Source organism: Aotus nancymaae, unplaced genomic scaffold, assembly GCF_030222135.1.
Source record: "Aotus nancymaae isolate 86718 unplaced genomic scaffold, 86718_ANA_hifiasm-v0.15.2.pri h1tg000028l, whole genome shotgun sequence".
In the NCBI taxonomy this organism is placed as follows: Eukaryota; Metazoa; Chordata; class Mammalia; order Primates; family Aotidae; genus Aotus; species Aotus nancymaae.
The window spans coordinates 33,991,259-34,012,114 of NW_026988441.1; the positions used below are offsets into that span (position 1 = coordinate 33,991,259).

A 20,856-nucleotide genomic window follows, 5' to 3' on the forward strand; every position below is an offset into this window, starting at 1 on the left:
TGGAGTCTTGCTCTGTTGCCCAGGTTAGAGTGCAGTGGCGCGATCTCAGCTCACTGCAACCTCCGCCTCCCAGGTTCGATGGATTCTCCTGCCTCAGCCTCCTGAGTACCTGGGATTACAGGCACCCACTACCACACTTGGCTAGTTTTTATATTTTATTTTAGTAGAGATGGGCTTTCACCATGTTGGCCAGGGTGGTCTCGAACTGCAGACCTCAAGTGATCCACCTGCTTGAGTTACAGCCTCCAAAAGTGCTGGGATTACAGGCATGAGCCACCATGCCCAGCCGATTTCTACTTTTGAATACAGACACTCTGCTCTGCTCTCGCTCTCTTTAATCATGAGTAGACATCATTTGGTAATATTAAAAAGCTTATTTATTATTTCGTGATTTTTTGAGGCAGGGTCTTGCTCTGTGGCTCAGGCTGGAGAGCAGTGGCACAATCACAGCTCACTGTACCTTTGACCTCCTGGGCTCAAATGATCCTCCTCCCTCGGCCTCCCAAAGTGCTGGGATTACAGACAGGTGTGAGCCACTCTGCCCAGCTCAATAAAATAATTATAAAATACAGGCTGATGTCTGCATGGGGAAAAACCTGGAAGAAGAGATCTCATACTGAAAGGGCAGCAGCTGTCTTGGAGGGAACTGATAGAGGCCTGGCAAGCCTATAATGTACATGCTGTGTTAAGTTTATAAATTAAATGCATTTTTCTGTTTTTTTAAATTTTTTTTAAAGAGACAGAGTCTTGCTCTGTCGCCCAGGCTGGAGTGCAGTTGTGCAATCATAGCTTACTGCAGCCTCAAACTCCTGGGCTGAAGCAATCCTCCTGCCTCAGCCTTCTGAGTAGCTGGGAAAAATGCATTTCTAATCTGAGAAAATTAAAGACTAAATTAATGAGCAAAGAAAAACATAAAAACAGAGGCAGAAGCAGAGAGGTGGATACATGCGCGGGCGGGCTCACCTTGTCCTTGAAGTCGGTGTGGTTCTGCAGGATGGCACGCTGGTAGGTGCCCGTCCGCACGTAGTCCTGCATCATATTCTGCTGCTGGGACAGGTAGCCATAAAACTGGAACAGAGACACACCAATGGCACAGGGCACGTGGCAGCATGAGGCAGCCAAGGCCCTGGCCAGCCCTGTGACAGAGCAAGGAGCCATCTCGGGCACAAAACTCCCTCAGGAGGCTGTGCATCCTCTGCCTGGGCCCCACTGGCACCTCCAGGAGAGGGAGCAGGAAGCTGGAGGGCAGCCCCCGAGGACACCGCCACTATCACTGCAGCCGATGGCAACAGCTGGATGCCACCTGGACCTGGAAGCCGCCCAGGAGAACTCAAGATTTGCCACAGGCAGGGTCCTGGCATCCGGGGCCACCTGCCCCATCTTGAGGGCCCCAAAGAAGAAGAGAAGCAGATCGAACAGAGCCCTAGAACTCAGAGCGCCAGGCAGGTGAGGTGTGGTATCTCTCTGTAAGACAACGGGCGATCGGGAGGCAGCGTGGCACCTGGGCAGGGGCACAGGCTTTGGCATCAGGCAGACCTGGCTTCCCATCTCGGCTCTGTTGCATAATAGCTGTGTGACTTGGAGCAAGTCACTTAACCTCTCTGAGCCTCAGTTTTCTCATCTGTAAAATGGGGACAATAATAGCACTTACCTCCTAGCGTTGTTGGGAGGGTCCAAGTGCTTCTGTGCATGTGACAGCGCTCAGACCAGGGCCTGGCATGCAGGGAGTGCTCAGGGCATGGCAACTGCTCTACCATTATTCACAACGCCTGTGGCCCTGAGCTCCACCTCTGCTCAGATCCTTCCAGCAACCCTCTCAGGCAGGCACCTGCATCTCCACTTCACAGATGAGGAAACTGAGGCCCAGCCAGCAGAGAAAACCTGCCCAAGGCTACATGGCCAGTAAGGGACAGAGCCAGGACAGGAACCTGGGTGGGCCTTCCCTGTGCTGTGTGGCCTCCTGCGGGCAGGTGGCAGGGTGGCTGCCGGGGGGAGGTGGCCTGGCTGAGGGCGAGCGCAACCCACCTGGAAGTACTGCACGGCAGAAGACTCTTCCGTCCGCTCGCTGAACACAGACCGCTCCAGGGTGTGGCCCCGGCAGGTTTTCAGGATGTTGTAGAAGGAACAGAAATCTGGAACGGGGAAGCCAGGTCACCAGGGGGCGGTCAGCAACCCGGCATGTGGCCATCTGGGAGGGAAGGTTCTGGATGGCTGTATGCCCTGACGTTTCTCCCTTCAACATATGGGGCTGGTTATTTCTCTTCCCGGAAAAACGATTTTCAAAGTTCAAAGAAAAGATGAAGGGCAGCTGTGCCTGTAACCTATGACTGATGTGAGGATGACAGGTGTCCTGCATGCGGGGCTTGTGTCTGGTGGGAGTGGGCCTGGACATTCACCAAAGGGCAGCTTAGTGCAGTTCTCTCAAGCACATGCCCACTGGCCCAGGAGTCAAAGCTCTGGCAAATAAGCCCAACTCCCCCCAGAAGCTCAGGGCAGCATCTATGTGGGGGTGGCAGACACTGCAATGTCCAGTAAGAGGGGACTGGACAAACCCCAGGGGCACAGAAAAGCATAGCAGAGGCCAAATGCAGTGGCCCACACCTGTAATCCCAGCACTTTGGGAGGCTGAAGTGGGCAGATCAGTTGTCAGGAGTTCGAGACCAGCCTGGGCAACATAATAAGACCCTGGCTCGTTAAAATAAATAAATAAATACATAAATAAAATTTAAGAAAAGCACAGCAGAGAATCACCAATCACCACCCTGCTCTGAAATGCCATGGTATATGGCCCTTTAAAACAGGCTCTATTTGGCTGAGCACAGTGGCTCTCAACTGTAATCCCAGCACATTGGGAGGCTGAGGCGGGTGGACTGCTTGAGCCCAGGAGTTTGAGACCAACCTGGGGAACATAGCAAGACCCTGTCTCTACAAGAAATAAATAAACTGGGTGTGGTGTAATCCCAGCACTTGGAGAGGCCGAGGTGGGCTGATCAACTGAGGTCAGGAGTTCGAGACCAGCCTGGTCAAAATGGTGAAACTCTGTCTCTACTAAAAATACAAAAATTAGGCGGAGGTGGTGGTGGGTGCCTGTAATCCCAGCTACTCAGGAGGCTGAGGCGGGAGAATCGCTTGGAACCCAGGAGGCAGAGGTTGCAGTGAGCCGAGATTGTGCCACTGCACTCCAGCCTGGGCAATGGAGTGAGACTCCATCTAAAAAATAAAAAATAAAAATAAATAAATAAATAAATAAATAAATGCTACATTTATTAACATAGAATAATGGCCAGTAAATTATATCAAGTAAAAAACAAAACAATATTTAAAAGACAATCTCTTTAAAAATTAAAAGACACAACCAGGCGCAGTGGCACACACCTGTAATCCCAGCACTTTGGGAGGCCGAGGTGGGCGGATCACCTGAGGTTGGGGGTTCAGGACCAGCTTGACCAACACAGAGAAACCCTGTCTCTACTAAAAATACAAAATTAGCCAGGCGTGATGGCACATGCCTATAATCCCAGCTACTTGGAAGGCTGAGGCAGGAGAATCTCTTGAACCTGGGAGGCAGAGGTTGCAACATTGCACTCCAGCCTGGGCAACAAGAGGGAAACTCCGTCTCAAAAGAAAAATGAAAAGACACAGTTCGGGATGATGAGCAAGTTCTGGAGATGAATGATAGTGACACTTGAACAACACTGTGAATGTGCTGAATGCTACCAAACTACACACTTTAACAGGGCTAAAGTGACCAGACTTTGTTATAGAAATTTTAGCACAACTTTTAAAAACTGACAGAACTGAAATAAAAATTATTAAAATATAAATAGTCTTACAAGTGGGAAGGGCTGGGTCCGGTGGCTCATGCCTATAATCCCAGCACTTTGGGAAGCCAAGGCAGGTGGATCATTTGAGGCCAGGGGTTTGAGACCAGCCCGGGCAATATGGAGAAACTCCATCTCTACTATAATAAAAATACAAAAATTAGCCAGGCGTGGTGGCACACACATGTAGTCCCAGCTACCTGGGAGGCTGAGGCTGAGAATTGCTTGAACCCAGGAGGTAGAGGTTGCCGTGAGCCAACGTCTTGCCACTGCACTCCAGTCTGAGCGACAGAGTGACACTCTGTCTCTAAAAAAAAAAAAAGGGCCAGGCACGGTGGGAGGCCAAGGCAGGCAGACTGCCTGAGCCCAGGAGTTCGAGACCAGCCTGCACAACACGGTGAAACCCAATATCTACTAAAATATAAAAAATTAGCCAGGCATGGCAGCTTCACACAGGTGGCCCCGAGGGTCAGGCTGCCCAAGGTACATCTAGGTCATTGCACAGCCCCCTGATAAGAGGGAAGGAAGCCGGCCGTAGTGATGGGCAGGCAGCCTCCCCACCTCCAGCTGTCCTGCACCAGCCCCTGTGTCAACCACTGGGCTCACTTCAGCTCTCTGGTAACCAAGCCTGTGGCGGGACCTTCAGATAGTTTTTAGCCCTGGGCGTTCCTTGACACCTCCACGGCTTCCCGCACCTTCAAACCCCAGCTGCACTCGCCTGGGGTTCCCCTACCCCTAGTCAGGAATCTTGTATCGACCTGTGCCCCCAAGGTGGTCTGGTTAGGCCCCTCTGGTGGCTTCTCTGCGCGCTGAGCAAACTCTTCCTGCCTCTAGGACTTTGTCTGACTCTATCCCCTAAACTCCATCCACAGCTGGCCCAGGGCAGGCCACTGTGGGAAGACTGGGCCCAGGCAGTCAGGATGGGCTTCTTGGAGGTGGGGACATAGGAGCCAAGCCCCTAAAGACCCAAAGGAGCTGGTAAGGGAGGGTCTGGGATCCAGTGTTTGCCCAGGCAGTGGAGTGTATTCTGTACATATCTGTATGTGGGAATGCGGTTTTCAGGGCAGGGGGCCAATCTCAGGGATACATGGGCCACCCCTTAGCCAGGCTCCACACCCCTGCCCACCAGGGCTCTGGGCGCTCTGGGCTCATGTCACCGAAATGGAAGAAGGGCCACGTACCATTGGGTGTGGCGAACTGGATGAGGACGCTGTTGCAGCCCAGGGTGATGATGAAGGACTGTTTGCCCACACGGCTGCACTCTGTCTCTCGGGACACTGAGCACTTAAAGACACACACATCTTCATCTACAAGAGAACACAGGCTGGGGTGAGCGGTGGAGCCCTATCAGCTGCCTTCTTTTGAGCAATGTCCCTGTCGCCCTCCTGCTGCCTCCCCTCGGTACCCCCAGATTCTTCCAGAGTACCACAAAACCACCTTGGCGGCACTGCTGGGTGCCCTGCCTGCCCAGCCCATGCTGAAGACAAGGGAGCGGCTCATCAGGCAGCAGGGGCACAGCCTGTGTCCTCAGGACGACCAGGGGTGAGACAGGGGCACAGTGAAGGCTGAGGTGGTCAGACGGGGCCACCAGGCATGGTGTCGGCCCACAGGGCCTCAGAGCCAGAGCTGCCTCTGCTCCACTTGGCTGAACCATTCTGTTCTTGGATGTGTGCAGTGCAGTGACCGAAGTGGCCGGTGGAGCCAGACCGCCAGGTTCACACCCTACCCACACCTTCTGTTCACTGGGACACAGGCAGGTCCCTCAGCCTCTCTAGAACTCGGGTTCTCACCATCAGATGGGGCTGATGGCAGGGCAGTGGACTAGTGAGTTATGACACTGTCTTGCTGTACCCATCAAGACAGCTGTTACTAGTCATTCATTCCACAAACCTGCAGCCACTCCACCCAAGTCAAACGTGAAATTTAGCAACAGTGGCAACAGGCCAGCCCAACTGGGCACTGTGCCCCTGCACGCCATACTGCAATGAAATGGGTGCATCATCTGTAGTATTCCTGGGCAAAAATGTTTGCCCTAGTCCCATCTTCAAGGGACAACAAAGGGACAGGTCATGGGGCAGGCTACCAGACAACCAGCCTGGTCTCCTCAACTGGCCATTGTCAGGAAAGAACAAAATGGCGGGAGCTATTCCAGAGTGCAGGAGTGCTCACGCCTGTAATTGCAGCACTCTGGAAGGGTGAGGTGGGTGGATCACAAGGTCAGGCATTCGAGACCAGCCTGACGCACATGGTGACACCCCATCTCTACTAAAAATACAAAAATTAGCTGGACGTGGTGACATATGCCTGTAGTCTCAACTACTGGGGAGGCTGAGGCAGGAGAATTGCTTCAATCTGGGAGGCAGAGGCCACAGGAGCTGAGATTGTGTCACTGCACTCCAGCCTGAGCGACAGAACAAGACTCTGTCTCAAAAAAAAAAAAAAAAAAAAAAAAAAAAAAAAAAAAAGGTGAGCACACAATGCAATTCAAAGTGGGACCCTGGGCTAAAGCCAAATGAAAAACGTTTTAAAAAGTTATAAAGGTCTCTGGGCGTGGTAGCTCATGCCTGTAATCCCAGAAATTTGGTAGGCCGAGGCAGGTGAATCACCTGAGGTCAGGAGTTTCAGACCAGCCTGACAAACATGGAGAAACCCCATCTCTACTAAAAATACAAAATTAGCTGGGTGTGGTGGCACATGCCTGTAATTCCAGCTACTCGGGAGGCTGAGGGAGAATTGCTTGAACCCAGGAGGCCGGAGGTTGTCGTGGGCTGAGATCGTGCCATTGCACTCCAGTCTGGGCGACAAGAGCGAAACTCCATCTCAAAAAAAAAAACAAAAAAGTTATAAAGGACAACTTGGGAGGCCGTGCTCACACCTCTAATCCCAGCATTTTGGGAGACCAAGGCAGGAGGATCACTTGAACCCAGGAGTTGGAGATCAGCCTGGGCAGCATAGCAAGACCCTGTCTCTACAAAAAAATTTAAAAATTAGGCAGGCATGGTGACCATGTGCCTATTGTCTTAGGGACTCATGAGGCCGAGGTAGGAGGATCACTTGAGACTGGGAGGTCCAGGCTGCAGTGAGCCATGACTGCGCCACTTCATTCCATCCAGCCTGGGTGACAGAGCAAGACCCTGTCTCAGAAAAAATAAAGGACAACTGGGGAGCTGGATGGAGTGCTCACACCTGTGGTCCCAGCTACTTGGGAGGCTGAGGTAGATCGCTTGAGCCCAGGAGGTTGAGGCTGCAGTGAGCTATGATGGTGCCACTGCACTCTAGTCTGGACAACAGAAGTGAGATACTATCTTAAAAAAAAAAGCTAGGTGTGGTGGCTCACGCCTGTAATCCCTGCACTTTGGGAGGCCGAGGTGGGCAGATCACGAGGTCAGGAGTTTGAGACCAGCCTAACCAACATGGTGAAACCCTGTCTCTACTAAAAATACAAAAATTGGGCTGGGCGCGGTGGCTCACGCCTGTAATCCCAGCACTTTGGGAGGCTGAGGCAGGTACATCACGAGGTCAAGAGATCGAGACCATCCTGGTCAACATGGTGAAACCCCGTCTCTACTAAAAAAATACAAAAATTTAGCTGGGCATGGTGGCACGTGCCTGTAATCCCAGCTACTCAGGAGGCCGAGGTTGCGGCGAGCCAAGATCGTGCCATTGCACTCCAGCCTGGGTAACAAGAGCGAAACTCCATCTCAAAAAAAAAAAAAAAAAAAAAAAATTAGCTGGGTGTGGTGGCACACACCTGTAATCCCAGCTACTCAGGAGTCTGAGGCAGGAGAATCACTTGAACCCAGGAGGTGGAAGTTGCAGTGAGCCGAGATCTGGCCAATGCACTACAGCCTAGGTGACAGAGTGAGACTCTGTCTCCAAAAAAAAAAAAAGACGACTGGGGAAATGTGAGTGTGGACTACTATGCTATAATTTTAAGTTACTTCGATATGACAATGGCATTGTGGTTCTGTAGAGAAATGCCTGTGTTCTTAGAAAACATATGCAGAAGTATTTATGGCAAATTCCCATGAAGTCAGTAGCCTGCTATTTATGGTAAATTCCTATGAATTCAGTAGCCTGCTTTTGAATGGCCCATCACAACAACAAAATCAATGTAGAGAGAGAAGTATGAGTGCAAATATGGCAAAAGTGTTCCCAGTCACTCTGAATAGCCAGAACAATCTTGAAAAAGAACAAAGCTGGAGGATGTCTCAATTTCAAATTTTACTACAAAGGTACAGTAATAAAAACAGTGTCGTGGTTCTGGCAAAAGAATGGAAACACAGATCAATGGAACAGAATCAGAGTCCAGAAATAAACCCTTACACTTATGCTCGATTGACTTTTGACAAGGATGCCAAGTACATTCACTGGGGAAAGAATTGTGTCTTCAACAAACACTCTGAGAAAACTGGATAACCACATGAAAAAGAACAAAGTTAAACCCCTACCTCACACCATATACAAACAAAACATAACTCAAATGGAACAATGACCATATAACAGCTAAAACTAGAAAACTCTTAGGAGAACTATTTGCAAATCGCCTTATTGTTTAGTGTCCAGAATATACGAAGAACTCTTTTAAGGTCAGGCACGGTGGCTCACACTTGTAATCCTATTACTTTGGGAGGCTGAAGTGGGCAGATCACTAGAACCCAGAAGTTTGAGACCAGCCTGGGCAACATGGCGAAACCCCATCTCTACTGAAAATACAATATAGTCAGGTATAGTAGCGTGCACCTATAGTCCCAGCTACTTGGGAGGCTGAGGTGGGAGAATCACCTGAGCCCAGGAAGTTGACACTGCAGTGAGCCAAGATGACACTACTGCACTCTAGCCTGGGCAACAAGAGTAAGACCCTATCTAAAAGAAAAAAAAGAAAGAAAGAAGGACGGGAGGGGAGGGAGGAAGAAAGAAACGAACAATTATTTTATTTATTATTATTATTATGAGATGGAGTCTCACTCTGTCGTCCAGACTGCAGTGCAGTGGCACAATCTTGGCTCACTGCAAAATCCTTCTCCCAGGTTCAAGTGATTCTCTGGTCTCAGCCTCCCGAGCAGCTGGGATTACAGTCGCCCGCCACCATGCCTGGCTAATTTTTGTGTTTTTAGTAGAGATGGGGTTTTGTCATATTGGCCAGGCTGGTCTCGAACTCCTCACCTTGTGATCCGCCTACCTTGGCCTCAAAGTGCTGGGATTACAGGCATGAGCTACCGTGCCCAGCTTATTTTATTTTTTGAGATGGAGTCTCAAAAATAATGGCTCGCTGCAACTTCCACCTACAGGATTCTAGAGATTCCTGCCTTAGCCTCCTGAGTAGCTGGGACTACAGGTGTATGCCACCACACCAGGGTAATTTTTGTATTTTCAGTAGAGATGGGGTTTCATGATGTTGGTCAGGCTGGTCTCGAACTCCTCAGCCAAGTGATCTGCCTGCCTCGGCATCCTGAAGTGCTAGGATTATAGGCGTGAGTCACCGCATCCAGCTTTTTTTAAGTCAGATTCTTGCTCTGTTGCCCAGGCTGGAGTGCAGTGGCACTATCCTGGCTCACTGCAACCTCCACCTCCTGAGTAGCTGGGTTCAAGTGATTCTTGTGAGTCAGTCTACTTAGAGTAGCTGGGATTACAGACATGTATCACCATGCCCAGCTAATTTTTATATTTTTAGTAGAGGTGGGGTTTTACCATGTTGGCCAGGATGGTCTCGAACTCCTGACCTCATGATCTGCCTGCCTCTGCCTCCCAAAGTGCTGGGATTACAGGCATGAGCCACCATGTCCAGCCAACAAAAAAGAGATAGCCAGGGCCAGGCACAGGCTCATGTCTATAATCCTAGCACTTTAGAAGACCAAGATGGGAGGATAACTTGAGGTCAGGAGCTCAAGGCCAGCCTGGGCAACATAGTGAGACCCCCATCTCTACAGAAAAGATAAACAAAATTAGTCGGGCACGGTGGCGCATGCCTGAGGTCCCAGCTACTCAGGAGGCTGAGGTGAGAGGATTGCTTGAGCCCGGGAGTTCAAGGCTGCAGTGAGCCATGACTCCCTGTGAACAGCCACTGCACTCCAGCCTGGGCAACATAGCAAACTCCATCTCTTAAATAAAAAAACAAACAAACAGCTGGCTAAGCACGGTGGCTCATGCCTGTAATCCCAGCACTTTGGGAGGCCGAGGTGGGCAGATCACCTGAGGTCAGGAGTTTGAGAACAGCCTGGGCCAACATGGTGAAATCCCATCTCCACTAAAAACACAAAAATTAGGCCGGGTGCAGTGATCACCCCTGTAATCCCAGCACTTTGGGAGGCCAAGATGGGCGGATCACAAGGTTAGGGGATCAAGACCAACCTGGCCAACATGGTGAAACCCTGTCTCTACTAAAAATACAAAAATTAGCCGGGCATGGTGGCGCATGCCTGTAGTCCCAGCTACTCGGGAGGCTGAGGCAGGAGAATCGCTTGAACCTGGGAGACGGAGGTTGCAGTGAGCTGAGACTGCGCCATTGCACTCGAGCCTGGGCAACAAGAGTGAAACTCCATCTCAAAAAAAAAAAAAGAAAGAAAGAAATATTCACAGAAGACACATTGGTGGTGGCTGAGAGCTGGGAGAAGGCAGGAATTGGGAGCAACTGATTAATGAATGTGGGGTCTCCTTTTATGGTGATGAATATATTTTGGGAGTAGACAGGGTGATTGTTATGGAACATTGTAAAAGGGGTGATTTCATGTTATAACATACAGCTGTCGACCTCCCAAGCTCAAGCTATCCTCCCACCCCAGCCTCCCAAGTAGCTGGAACCTCACATGCATGCCTGGGTGATTTTGTTTATCACCCCTAGCTAATTTTGTTTACTTTTTTGGTGGAGATAAGAGTCTCACCATGTTGCCCAGGCTGGTCTAAAACTCAGGGGCTCAAGCGATCTTCCCACCTTGGCCTCCCTAAGTGCTGGGATTACAAGTGTGAATTTTGCTTCAATAGAAAAAGAAAAATGGGCCAGGAGTGGCGGCTCACACCTGTAATCCCAGCACTCTGGGAGGCTAAGGTGGGCAGATCACTTGAACCCAGGAGTTTGAAGCCAGCCTATCCAACATGGTAAAACCCCGTCTCTACTAAAAATACAAAAATTACCAAGGCATGGTGGTACCTGCCTGTAATCCTAGCTATTAGGGAGGCTGAGGCACAAGAATCCCTTGAACCCAGCAGGCGGAAGTTGCAGCAAGCCGAGATTGCACCACTGTACTCCAGCCTGGACGACAGAGGCAGACTCCAACTCAAAAAAAAAAAAGGCCAGGCGCAGTGGCTTATGCCTGTAATCCCAGCACTTTGGGAGTCCGAGGTGGGCAGATCATGAGGTTAGGAGCTCAAGACCAGCCTGACCAACATGGTGAAACCAGGTCTCTACTAAAAATACAAAAATTAGCCAGGCATGGTGGCACGTGTCTGTAATCCCAGGTACTTGGGAGGCTGAGGTTGCAGTGAGCTGAGATGGCACCACTGCATTTCAGCCTGGGTGACAGCAAGACTCCATCTCAAAAAAAAAAGAAAAAGGAAACTATTCCTAACTGAAGAGTCCAGATATGAGAGCCTACAGATATGAGACCTGTAGGGCAGCTCCTGGGCCACACCCATCCAGCCCTGCCAGACTCTCCCACCCCAGGAGCCAGGTGCCGACCTCCTGAGGGGCAGGGCATGGAGGAACCTGCTGAGCCCAGACTCTCAGCCTCACCACATCCACGGGGGCCCTAAGACAAGGTGCTCCCAGCTTTAAGTGGGTCCCAGGAACTGACACCCAACCTTGGCATGGTGCCCACACTCACACCCGTCCTGGGGCAGGAGATACCGTTGATCTGTCGGCCACGCCTGGGCAACAGCAAGCAGACCCAGGGAGGCCATTTACCAAGCAGCCTGGCAACCCAACCAGTTGCCTGAGGCGCCCCTCTCCAACCTGGCACTGGGTGGGCAACACAGGACCTGGGGCCGAGTGAAGCCCGCTGTGCTCAGTCGGGGCTGGGGCTGGGCTTGGGCCAAGGATGCTGGGGCTGAGGGCAAGTGGATCGCTTCATCACAGCAGCAGCTGCCAAAGCCCGCGGAGCCAGCAGCTTCTGAAAGTCACAGTTCTAGCCTCAAGTTAGTCCCTGGCACACAGAAGACACCTGGGAAATACTGACAAACCAATAAAAAAGAAAAACAACAAGCTAGACCACGCTCCTCCCATTGTTCAGGAGACACCCAAGCCTCTGAGCTCTGTACCCATCATTCCTCACGGGTCTCCCTGCCTTGGCCCCCTCCCCATGGCCACACTCAACCCTCTAGCCCCTATATGGGCCAGGCCCCGGGCCTCTGCAGATGCTGTTCCCGCTTTCTCCCATCCCCTCCCCTCCCTCTGCTACTATGGGCTCAGTGAACCATGGCACATCTGGCCCAGGGTCACCTGTGAGCAGGTGGAGAATGCACAGCCTGCCTCCTAGCTTGTGAATAGCACCCCAGGAGGGAGCCTTGGGACCCCGGAACCACAGCCATCTGGATCCAGCAGTGGCGATTCAGTGCTCCCCACAGATGCAACCCTGTCTGCAGGAAACTGACTGTGGCATCCTCTCACGGCCAGCAACCACCTCCTAAGGTGTCCATTCAGCTAGTGAGGGAGCAGTATGGTGCCTTGGAAGGGGGCAGGACCCCAGGATTCAGAAAGGCCCTCTGTGTCAGCCTCTAGATACTAATCCAAAAAGCACCACTGTCACCGCATCACCCGGGGCATGTTGGGGACCGTGTGTGCACGTGGTCCGGAGAGGCGGGGACAGGATACAGGGCTGGCAGGCAAGGGCAACCAAGAAGCAGACTCTGGAGCCAGGAGGCTGTGCTGGGTTCAGGGCAATTGAGGCCAGGCCAGAGCTGGGATATCTTTTTTTTGTTTTGTTTTGAGACGGAGTCTTGCTCTGTCACCCAGGCTGGAGTGCACTGGTACAATCTCAGCTCACTGCAACCTCCACCTCCCGGGTTCCAGCGATTTTCCTGCCTCAGCCTCCTAAGTAGCTGGGATTACAGGCACTCGCCACCACACCCAGCTACTTTTTGGTATTTTTAGTAGAGATGGGGTTTCACCATGTTGGCCAGGCTCGTCTCGAACTCCTGACCTCAGGTGATTCGCCCACCTCGGCCTCCCAAAGTGCTAGGATCACACAAAGTGCTAGGTGTGAGCCAGCATGCCCAGCCTAGAGCTGTGATTTCTTTACCCTGCAGTAAAAAGAACAGGACTGGGATCTCCAGGTGGAGTCTCAAACGGGGAATGTGAAGAACATGAACACAGACTGAGTGTTATGCTTCGGCCACCCCGGGACCCAGCCTGGGCTGCTCACTGGCTGACACACTGCAGTTGGCCGTGCTGAAGATCTGGGGCAAAGGGAGGAGGCACTGGAATCATAGGGAAGCGGGTAGAAAAATTAACCCATCTTTGAGCCTGACTTCTCCCCAGGAAGCAGGCCCCCACCATGTGAATCCAAGTCACAAACCCCTAGTTGCCATGAGCCAGGGCTGCCCACATTCTGTGGAGGCTGGGATGTCACATGACATAGGAGTGACAACACTCTAAGGGCCAAGCTGTGTTTCAGTGCCTTATGTCGACCCCGTTTCCTCTTCTCATCACCCCTGGGAGCATCTATTGTCATTACTCTCTCATTTGCTCAGAGAGGTTAAGTATCTTGCTCAAGGTCACAGAGTGAGAATGGCCAAGGCGACTGGGACCGCATCCCCGCTCCTCACCAATGCACCACCTGATGTCTCTGTGCTTCCTAGAGCAGAGCTAGGATGACTTTCTCTGTAAAGGACCAGACAGTAAATATTGTGCTTCCTGGGAATCTGATCTCTTGCTAGGGAATCTTATCTCTGCTACAATGATTCTATTCTGCCTTGCAGCAGACAATATGTAAACAAATGAGCATAGCTGTGCGCCCATAAGCTTTATTTGCAAAACCCCACAGGATTACAGGTGCAGAGCAGAGGCTGGACCCTCAGTGCCACTGCCACCCACTTCCTTATTTGCTCACCAGGCGCTGGGCAATGGAGACACAGTTCCCATTCCAGAGGCGGCAAGGACAGCTGAGTGGCAGACTGACAGGGATCCCCAGGTGGTGGTGCCTAGCTGTAGGTGCCTACAGGTAGCACCTGACCCAGCCTAGGAAGGAGCCTGGGGACAGATCTGCCAGTGAGGGAACAGCACAGGGAAGGCAGGGAAATAGGGGTGGCCAAGACAGTGCAGTGAGCCCTGGGAGGCTGCTGGAACAGACCCCCAAGCAAGGTGGGTTGATGTGGTGGGGGCGCTGTGGAGAGACTGCAAGAGGCCCCGGTGGACTGGTGGCTCGGCCTTGAGCAGCACTGGGAGGGAGGTGGGGAGAGACGTGCCGTCACACGGGACAGGGCAGGAGCCAAGGGCTATGGCTGGGTCAGGCAGGAGGCAATGGGGGTGGGGAAGAGGGCAGCTTTTGGGGGACAGGCTGCTTTTCCCCACTTGCCTTACAATCAGCACCCTGTACATCCCCTTATTGGCACCCCAGGGCATTAGAATCTGGAGGACTCTAAGGTACAAGGACTCCCTAGCCCCAGACTTGAAGAAAGCACGCTAGAGAATGGTGAGCCCCCGGGGCAGCAGAAGCTGCACCAAAGCCCTGGGTCCCAGCATGCAGGTGGGTCTTGGAAGAACAGGGAGACGTCTCTTAAGGGTCTCACTGAGCAGATGGTCCTGGGGACGTAGTACCACACCTCAGTCACCTCTCAGTCCAGCCTTCAAGCCGCACGGTGTCTAACGTGCCAGCCTGCTGTGTTCTCTTGCTTGCTTCACACCGCCCCATGGTTCCCTAGCGCCTTCTGGAATGAGCCCCCTGCCAGTGTCTGCTGCCTCACTGCAGCTCCCTGGGTCACTCCAGACACACCCTGCAGGACTTCATCACTCCTTCCTGGTCAAGATCATGGGCAGAGGTTCTCTCTGGCCTCTGATGCTCCTTAGAGGGGCTCACCCTCCCCTCTTCCCCTGCTTCCTTGTCACCTCCTCCTAGAGGTCCTCCAGCATTTCCCAGACAAGCCCTCACTGCTTTGCAGCTCCTTATTTAACGCCTGCCTGGCAACCCCATGAAGCACAGATCCAGGGCTCTGGGCATGACCCACAGTACCCAGCACACAAGGGGAACTCATGGGTACTGACCAGAATGCCCTCCCTGGGATATGGGGAGGGGCAGCCCAGCCTCTTCCCTAAGCACAGGAGGCAGTGGGTGCAGGGGTCCAGGTGTCCAAGTCCAAATGCTAGCCTGCCCTCACCATGAGGATGGCCTTGGTTTGGGAAGTGGCTTCACCATGTTGACATGTTTAGCATCAGGTGGACGCACAACAGCACTACCTGCTATTACTGTTCACCTCCTTCCCCTCCCCCTTGCTTCCAGAAAGCAATGGAACAAGCAGGGGGTTCTTGGGCCCCTGAGGTTGGTTAGACCTGGGTCAGGGGACCTGAATTTGAACTCTCTCCTCCCTCTGAACCTCCTATCCCTAGGCCAGGCACAGCGGCTCACACCTGCAATCCCAGAACTTTGGGAGGCCAAGGCAGGCAGATCGCTTGAGGCCAGGAGTTTGAGACTATCCTGGCCAACATGGTGAAACCCCATCTCTACCAAAACTACAAAAATTAGTCAGGAGTGGTGGTGCATGCCTGTAATCCCAGCTACTTGGGAAGCTGAGGCACAAGAATAGATTCAAACTAGGTGGAGGTGGAAGCTGCAGTGAGCAGAAATCACACCACTGCACTCCAGTCTGGGTGACAGACCAAGACTTTATCTCCAAAAGAAAAAAAAGGGAAAAAGAAAAAAAAAAAGAGAACCTCCCATCCCATCACAACCTAAGGGCCATTCTTTGGCAGACAGAGAACAAGGAGACCGGCTGGGAACAGAGGCTTATGTCTGTAATCCTAGCACTTTGGGAAGCTGAGGCAGGAGGATCACCTGAGCCACGAATTTGAGATCAGCCTGTGCAACATAGTGAGACCCCAACTTCTACAAATAATAATTTAAAAAATTAGCTGAGCATGGTGATACGCACCTGTAGTCCCAACCACGTGGGAAGCTGTGGCAGGAAAATCCCTTGAGCCTGAGAGGTCAAGGCTGTGGTGAGCTGAGATTGTGTCACTGCACTACAGCCTGGGCAACAGAGTGAGATCCCATCTCAAGAAAAAAAGAACAAAGAAGGCAGGGCGTGGGGGCTCACACCTGTAATCTCAGCACTTTGGGAGGCCAAGGTGGGCGGATCACAAGGTCAAGAGATCGAGACCATCCTGACCAACACGGTGAAACCCCGTCTCGATTAAAAAATACAAAAATTAGCCAGGTATGATGGCACGTGCCTGTAGTCCCAGCTTTTCGGGAGGCTGAGGCGAAGAATCACTTGAACCGGGAGGCAGAGGTTGTAGTGAGCTGAGATTGCGCCACTGCACTCTAGTGTCAGAGTGAGACTCTGTCTCAAAAAAAAAAAAAGAGAGAGAGGGAGAACACAAGGAGGTGGAGGGCAAGAAGAAAAGCAGCACCAGCTCAAGGAGGGAAGGCCACATTTCAAGCTCTTGCATCTCCAGGAAGAATATAACTGTAGCCAGCAAATGGAGGCATAATTAAAGGTATTTATCTCGGCAGACTTGGGGAGGGGGAGCAGCTGGTGGCTGTTGAAACTGTTGTCCAAATGGTACATCTTTCATTAAATCACCTCCTACTACCAAAGACAACATGGTCTCTTCACCTTCCAGAGGAAAATATCCCCCAGCAAAGGAGGACAGTCAGGTAAAAAGAGGGAGACCCGCTGCCAGCCAACTCCCATCCCACTGGCAAGGAAAAAAACGCACTTCCTGAAGCCCACTCAGCTGGATCTCTCTGCTCAGCCTGCTCCACCCAGACCACGTGTGGGCACAGAGGATATGGCGGTGAACCAGAGAGCCAACTCCAACCCTACCATGCTGTGAGTCCACAGTGGGAGGCAGACAGCATCCAGCAGGGCAGTGAGCAGCGCCTCTTGTGTTCAAGGGATTCTCCTGCTTCAGCCTCCTGAATAGCTGGAACTACAGGCACCTGGCACAAAGCCCGGCTAATTTTTTGTATTTTTAGTAGAGATGGGGTTTCACCGTGTTAGGCCAGGATGGTGTCGATCTCCTGACCTCGTGATCCGCCTGCCTCAGCCTCCCAAAGTGCTGGGATTACAGGCGTGAGCCACCGCGCCTGTACAACAGGAGCTGGCAGTGAGTGCCAAAAGGAAGGAAAGCACGGACGCTGATGCATGCAGATCGGGCACGATTCAGAGTCCGGGCAGACTCGGGAGGAGGCGACACCTGAGCCAGGCCCCACTGCCCTGGCAGCGGTGACCTTGTTTCTAGACTGTGGACACCAGAAGCTTCCCCACGTTCCTGTGTGGCTTGGCGCCCATGTGCCCAAGAGGCAGCAGAGATGACCCTGGGATCACCCAGCAGAGAGGGAGCTGGAAGGGTGGGCTTTGGCATCAAGGAGGACCTGGGTTCAGGGCCAAACCTGCTGTTCTCCAACCCTGGCCCTGGCTTTCTCATCTGTCCCATGGCCACCCTGACACATTCCAAAGGGTGAGGTGATATAACCCACGTGGAGGGCTGGCAGCCCAGCCCCAGGGCACCATCCTGGAACTTCGCTAGGTCACAGCCCATGCGCAGCAGAGCCTGGCAGGGCTCTGATCCCCTAAACTATCACCTGCCTTCACCCCTGGACTCAGGCGCCCCATCTATAAAATGGGCACAATGACCGGGCGAGGTGACTCATGCCTGTAATCCCACGCTTGGGAGACCAAGGCGGGTGGATCACTTGAGCTCAAGGTGGTGAAACCCCGTCTCTACTAAAAATAAAAAAATTAGCCAGGCACGATGGCATATGCATGTAATCTCAGCTACTTGGGAGGGTGAGGCAGGAGAATTGCTTGAACCCGGGAGGCAGAGGTTGTGGTGAGCCAAGATCGCACCATTGCACTCCAGCCTGGGCAACAAGAGCAAAACTCTGTCTCAAAATAAATTTTAAAAACATAAAAAATAAAATAAATAAAATGGGTGCAACAGCCAGGTGCGGTGGCTCACACCTATAATCCTAGCACTTTGGGAGGCTGAGGCAGGCAGATCATGAGGTCACTGAGACCATCCTGGCTAATAGGGTGAAACCCCATCTCTACTAAAAATACAAAAAAATTAGCTGGGTGTGGTGGCATGAGCATGTAATCCCATCTACTCAGGAGGCTGAGGCAGGAGAATTGCTTGAACCCAGGAGGCAGAGGTTGTAGTGAGCCAAGATCATGCCACTGCACTCCAGCCTGGGCAACAAGAGCAAAACTCTGCCTCAAAAAATAAAATAAAATAAAATGGGCACAAAATGGGGATGAAAACCCCTCCCTGCAGGGAAGACTCCTAGGTAATGGAGAGAGCGGTAGGTGTTAAGTACTTCATAAACAAGAGCAGCTGCTGTTAACCATCATTAGCAACAGATCAACCCCAGCCTCCCAGCGAAGAGAATCCCAAACCCCTGAACCCTAACCCGGCCTGGCCTCCCTCTCCTGCCGTAACTTGAGTCGGATTCTTTAGAAAAGCTCTGGAGCAGCTGTTCCACGGTGCTGCCCAGCCCTGGGTATCTGAGGACCATGAGGTCACCCTGGGCTCCTCTGGCCCAGCCCTGGCCTCTGGGCGAATCCCAACCCCCCTCCAGCACCAGAGCTGGGTGTCCAGGAGCCCTGCAGCCATGGCTCTGAACAGGCACTGCCCCAGCACATAGAAGCTGTTTAGCAACCTAAGTCTGAGCAACTGATCAAAAACTTCCAGTCCAGAAATCCCTTTGCAGAGCCTTATGCAAGCTACAAGCTCTACTCAAAAAGATATACCTAGATCTGGCTGGGTGTGGCTCACACCTATAATCCCAGCACTTTGGGAGGGCGGATCACAAGGCGGGTGGATCACAAGGTCAGGAGATCGAGAACATTTTGGCAAACATGGTGAAACCCTGTCTCTGCTAAAAATACAAAAATTAGCTGGGTGTAGTGGTGCATGCCTGTAATCCCAGCTACTTGGGAGGCTGAGGCAGGAGAATTGCTTGAACCTGGGAGGCAGAGGTTGCAGTGAGCCGAGATTACACCACTGCACTCCAGCCTAGGCGACAGATCGAGGCTCCGTCTCAAAAAAAAAGAAGATATACCTAGACCCAAACTTGCCCAAAGCAGAAAACCAAAATACCCACTGAATTAATGAAAGAATGAATAAATGAAGATGTGGCAAATTAAAAGAAATCGACTTCCATCTGTACACAATGACGTCAAATGACCAAGCCACTAGGTAAGGGACAGAGTGGTGTAAAATCTATGCACCACAGGTGTACAGAAGAGGGAGGAAGGGGCAGAGGGAGGAGGGGCTGTGCACACTGCATTCATGGGGCTTGTCTTGCTGCCTCTGGGAAGCAAGTCATACTTTTCAACCCGCACCCTCCTCTGCCATTGTGTGAACGTGCATAACTTGAAGCCCAGCGGGTTTGAGGAGAGATTTATGCATGCACGCTTGTATGTGCCTGGAAAACCGAAGGTCACGGGCAGTGCGGAGGGAAAGAGAGACTGACTTTTCATGTTACACCCTCCTGAGTGGTTTGAATTTCTCCCTTGTACATGAAAGATAGCCAGACAAAAGGCAAGGGCGAAGGCTGGGGGTGGGAGGGCTGGTATCTACGAAAATTGTCTGGGCCCCTTCCTAGAGTGTGCAGAATGGACTGCGGACCACCCCCCAACACCCTTTTGGACCCTGCTGGCTGGGGGAGGGGAGTGGAAACAGGCCCTGAGCCTCTTCCATGACCCAGCTGGAGGCTGACAGACAACCCTGCTTTCCTCGGCTTGGAATCTCTCAGTGCAAGCCCTGCACCCACCCCAAGGCCCTCAGTGGGTGTGATGGAGGTGCCACGGTCAGCCCAAGGGTGGCGGGGCTTCCTGACCTGCAATGCAGCAAGGGAGGCCTCCCAAACAAACTAGGTGCAGTAAGATCCAGGTTTCTACCTGGGCTCTGCCACCTGCAAGCAAGGGACCAACACCTTCTGACACCTCGGCTTTAGTGTCTAGAGAAATAAAATAACACGTGGCTCAGTGTGTAGCCATGAGGATAAACCCATCCACGTCCGGCCCAAGACCCATGGGCACACCGTAGCGTGGCATTGGCACAAAACACCAGTCTTGGTCCCTGTGTCCCCAGAGTGCTCCAACTCAAGGCAAAGGGTCAAGAGAAGGAGTAAGAGAGTTCTGGACACGAGGCCGTGTTGGACCCGGAACAAGTGTCTGGCCCTGTCCCCCAGTGCCCACACCTGTGACCCAACCCACCTGGCATGTGGCTGACAGGGGATCAGCTTCACGCACTGCTTGGGAACACTCCTCATTTTTGGTCTCCCTGTCACTCAGGCTGGAGTGCAATGGCCTGGTCATAGCACACTGCAGCCTCCATCTCCTGGGCTCAAGAAGCAATCCTCCCACCTCAACCTCCTAAGTAGCTGGAACTTCAGGTGGGATAGAGCTATACCAGGAAAAGAAAAAAAAAATGCGCGCGCGCGCACACACACACACACACGTAAATATAACAGAGTCGCTGGGATCACAGGTATGCATTACCACACAAAACTAATTTTTAGGCAGGGTGCAGTGGCTCACGCCTGTAATCTCAGCACTTTGGGAGGCCAGGACAGGCGGATCACCTGAGGGCAGGAGCTCGAGACCAGCCTGGCCAACATGGTGAAACGTTGTGTCTACTAAAAATACAAAAATTGGCCAGGCGTGGTGGCTCATGCCTGTAATCCCAATACTTTGGGAGGCTGAGGCAGGCGGATCACCTGAGGTCAGGAGTTCGAGACTAGTCTACCAACACGGCAAAACCCCATCTCTACTAAAGTACAAAAAATTAGCTGGGCATGGTGGCACATGCCTGTAATCCCAGCTACTTGGGAGACTGAGGAAGGAGAACTGCTTGAACTTGGAGGCAGAGGTTGTG

General features: G+C 52.2%; 1 protein-coding gene across 2 annotated transcripts in view; it reads right to left on the reverse strand.

Moving 5' to 3' along the window:
* CARM1 (coactivator associated arginine methyltransferase 1) overlaps positions 1-20,856 on the reverse strand; it is a 55,732-nt gene that overhangs the window by 13,858 nt on the left and 21,018 nt on the right. For both annotated transcript variants that reach the window (XM_021676659.2, XM_021676657.2), the window contains exons 2-4: positions 5,003-5,128; positions 2,026-2,132; positions 964-1,068 (exon numbers count right to left, since the gene is read on the reverse strand). In XM_021676659.2, the coding sequence (XP_021532334.2) occupies positions 964-1,068; positions 2,026-2,132; positions 5,003-5,128 (338 nt within the window). The remainder of the gene's footprint in view (positions 1-963; positions 1,069-2,025; positions 2,133-5,002; positions 5,129-20,856) is intronic.